Source organism: Lagopus leucura, unplaced genomic scaffold (assembly GCF_019238085.1).
Source record: "Lagopus leucura isolate 7727_CA_CO unplaced genomic scaffold, USGS_WTPT01 Super-Scaffold_760, whole genome shotgun sequence".
Lineage (NCBI taxonomy): Eukaryota > Metazoa > Chordata > Aves > Galliformes > Phasianidae > Lagopus > Lagopus leucura.
The window spans coordinates 13240351-13243641 of record NW_024962257.1 but is presented as its reverse complement, the minus strand read 5'-3'; the positions used below and the strand labels follow the sequence as shown (position 1 = coordinate 13243641).

The window sequence follows — 3291 nt, the reverse complement described above, 5'->3', positions numbered from 1 at the left end:
GTCTGTAGGCTCCCTTTAGGTACTGCAGGCTGCAATGAGGTCACCCCCAGCCTTCTTTTGTCCAGGCTGAACAAGCCCAGCTCCCTCAGCCTGTCTTTGTAGTGGAGGTGCTGCAGCCCCTGATACCTTTGTGGCTCCTCTGGACCCCCTCTCGCAGCTCACAGTCTCTTGGGGAAATTCTTATTTTTACTTTTATTTTTTAAAACAGGTAGGAATCTTACTATTAACTGACAATATGGAGATAGATCTCTGCCTCCTGTCTCACCATTCAGTTGTACATTTGATCTCCTGGACTAATCCTTACTTCAGCCTGCCCAGTGCATATGATCTTTAAAGGAGTACAGGCCATCACTGAGGCCAGCCGCATCGCTTTGTGCCATGACCTTTTCCACAGGCAGGTGCTCTTCATATCACAGAGCTGTGGCAGCAGGATTGCTCGGAGGGTTCCTCTACTACCAGTGCTGCCGACAGCAGTGCATTGCAGCTGTCCAAGGGAACGTTGCCCACGTCCGCCCACATTACGTGCAATGAACATCTCCCAGCTTATGGGAGACAGCAGAATCGCCTTCATTTGTTTTGCACTTATGTGAGCATGCAAATTTTGCTTTACCGACTAAACCTCCTCTGTCTCACACCACGAGTTTTCCCGTGCTTGCCTACTGATCCTCTTGCAGATTGGGATTCCGCCGCTCGCCGTGGTTCAGACTCAGCAGCTCCGCATCCCGCGGCCACCGACGGACGCCGCGCTGCAGCTCCCAGCCGGCTGAGCCCCGCGCTCCGAACGGAAGGCTGCGCGGCCTCCCGCCGCCAGGGGGCGCAATAGCGCGAGGGGGGCGGGGGGGCGCTCCCGCCAAGATGGCGGCCTCCACGTCGGCTGGGGCCGCGGACCGGCGGCGGTGGGCTCTGGCTGTGGCGGCGCTGGGCTGGCTGCAGGCGGCGGGCGGCGTCGGGTGAGTGGCTCCCGTGGGGCCCGGTCTCCCTCGGTCGGGGTCTCCCCTTCTCTAGAAGGGGAAAGCGGAGGCCTCGCTCCGGCGGCGAGAGCGCTCCGTGAACCCGCGCTGCTGTCTTACAGGGCCGCCTCCGGCCTGCGGCTGCTGCAGCCCTACCCGCCCGGGCAGCACGGGCCGCGGCACGGCCACCGCCACGTCAGGGACTGTCAGCCCGTCCGGCACGGTAACGTGACGCACGAGACCTGGCCCGGCGACAACAGCACGGGGCTGCCCGCGGCCACCACCCGGACCTTCGTTTCCTACATCTCCTCGGCCGAGGAGCAGCGCCGGGCCGTTTACGGCCACTTCACCTTCGTGAGGAACCCGCTGAGGACGTTGTCGGTGCTGGAGCCCGGCGGTGCCGGGGGCTGCGGGGAGCGGCGCAGGGTCACCGTGGAGGAGACGGCGCGGCTGGGCCGGTGCCTGGTGGCTCAGAACGGCGGTTACTTCGACATGAGCAGCGGGGAGTGCCTGGGGAACGTGGTGAGCGACGGCAGGCTGGTGCAAAACGCCCGCGGCCTGCAGAACGCCCAGTTCGGCATCCGCAGGGATGGCAGCATGGTGTTTGGGTAAGGACGGGGGGTTGGGTTTGCAGGAAGCTCCTGCAGGCAGACAGCAGTGCTCAGTTGTAGCCGCCTCCTTGCCTGAAGGTGGATTCGTTACCCGCTGTGCAGTAACCCCATCTCGCACACGGATGATGTGTTCATTTACGGAATTTTTAAGGTTTGAAAAGACCTCTGAGATTGTGAAGTCCAACCCCAAGCCATCCCACAGTGCCCACTGACCACGTCCTGCAGTTCCCCATCTCCACAGTTCTTGAACACCTTCAGAGATGGTGATTCCACCACCTCCTTGGGCAGCCCGTGCCAATGCCTCACCTTCTGAGAAGACATTTTTCTTACTAACCTACCTGAAACCTCCCCTGATGCAACTTGAGACCATTCTCTCTCATCCTCTCGCTCTTGGGAGCGGAGGCTGACCCCCACCTCACCACAGCCTCCTTTCAAGAGTTGTAGAGAGTGATAAGGTCTCTCCTGAGCCTCCTCTTCTCCAGACTGAGTAACAGAATCATAGAGTCACCAGGATTGGAAAAGACCTCCGAGATCATCCAGTCCAACAGTCCACCTACCACCATATTTCCCCACTAAACACTGTCCCTCAGTACAACAGCTAACAAAAACCTGCAGGGACAGCGACTCAACCACCTCCCTGGACAACTCATTCCAGCATCTGACCTCTTTTTCAGAGAAACTTTTCCAAATAACCAACCTCCTGTGAAACTTGAGGCCATTACCTCTCATCCTATCACTGGTTACACATCAGAAGAGCCCAAACCCCACCTCACTACAAGCTGCTTTCAGAAAGTTGTAGAGACCAGTTCCCACAGAGTTGCACAAGTTCCGATGCTAGGTGGTTTCCCACAAAGCAAACACACCCCAGGATTTTTGTGATCTCTCCTTATACATATTTTTTTATCACTTGACCACTATCCCAAAGCAACCTCTGAGCCATGCTCTTGATACACTCACAGCATCCCCAGCAGTGTTGTAGATGCCAACACAGCAGAACAGTAGGCAGCGATGGTCTGAGGGCTGGAGAAGCCTCAGCAGTCTCCCAGCAGCATCCCAAGTCTGAGCCCCCCACAGACCTCCCTAGAAAGGCTGGCAGCCTCCCACTGTCACTCACTTACCTCTGGTGCTGCTGTGGGTCATGCTTGGCTGGTGCTTGGTTTCACAGGAATCCCAGCCCTTTACCTGCTGTGGGGCACTTGTATGATCAATGAATATACAAGTATTAAGAAATACATGGGAGAGTTTGACTAAGCAGGTTATTACACTAGAAAGAACAGATAAAGGGCTTACCCTTGTTCTGGGTTTGCTGAAAAACTCCAAATAAGAGGAATCTCCAGAAAGAGATCCTCCCCTAGTGGTAGTCAGCTGTTAATGGATCTAGGAGAGATGGAGCCAAGCTCCACCCCTTCCGGCAGCACAGGTGAATTACCCACAGCTGCTCTCCGAGGGCTGACTCATTGCTTGCCTCAGGTGATCAATCAGAGGTTCAGGCTGTGATTCAGCAGTTCCCATACAGCACTAATCTTGCTTTGTAGGCACACATCTGGGGGTGCAGGAAGAGCTCCATCCTACTGCCCGAGCTGAGAGCCTTCCAGCTTTCAGCATCATGGTGTTTGCTACCCCAGTGAGCAGATTCTGGGTGCTGTTTATGGATACTCTGTGGTTGAGGCTTCTCTTTCTGCAGGTTATTGTTATCTGTCCTCGTCATTTTCATCATCCCAGCTGCTGTG

At 56.3% G+C, this 3291-nt stretch overlaps 1 protein-coding gene across 2 annotated transcripts in view; it reads right to left on the bottom strand.

Moving 5' to 3' along the window:
• ALG1 (ALG1 chitobiosyldiphosphodolichol beta-mannosyltransferase) overlaps positions 1-2716 on the bottom strand; it is a 10659-nt gene extending 7943 nt beyond the window's left edge. Inside the window, exon 1 of one of the 2 annotated variants that reach the window (XM_042864496.1) lies at positions 2680-2716. In XM_042864496.1, coding sequence (XP_042720430.1) covers positions 2680-2701 — 22 coding nt within the window. In that variant the 5' untranslated portion in view covers positions 2702-2716. Of the gene's footprint in view, positions 1-610; positions 618-2679 lie in introns of those variants that run through there. The other variant, XM_042864497.1, reaches the window with a different exon arrangement.
• Between the last annotated feature and the right edge of the window lie 575 nt (positions 2717-3291).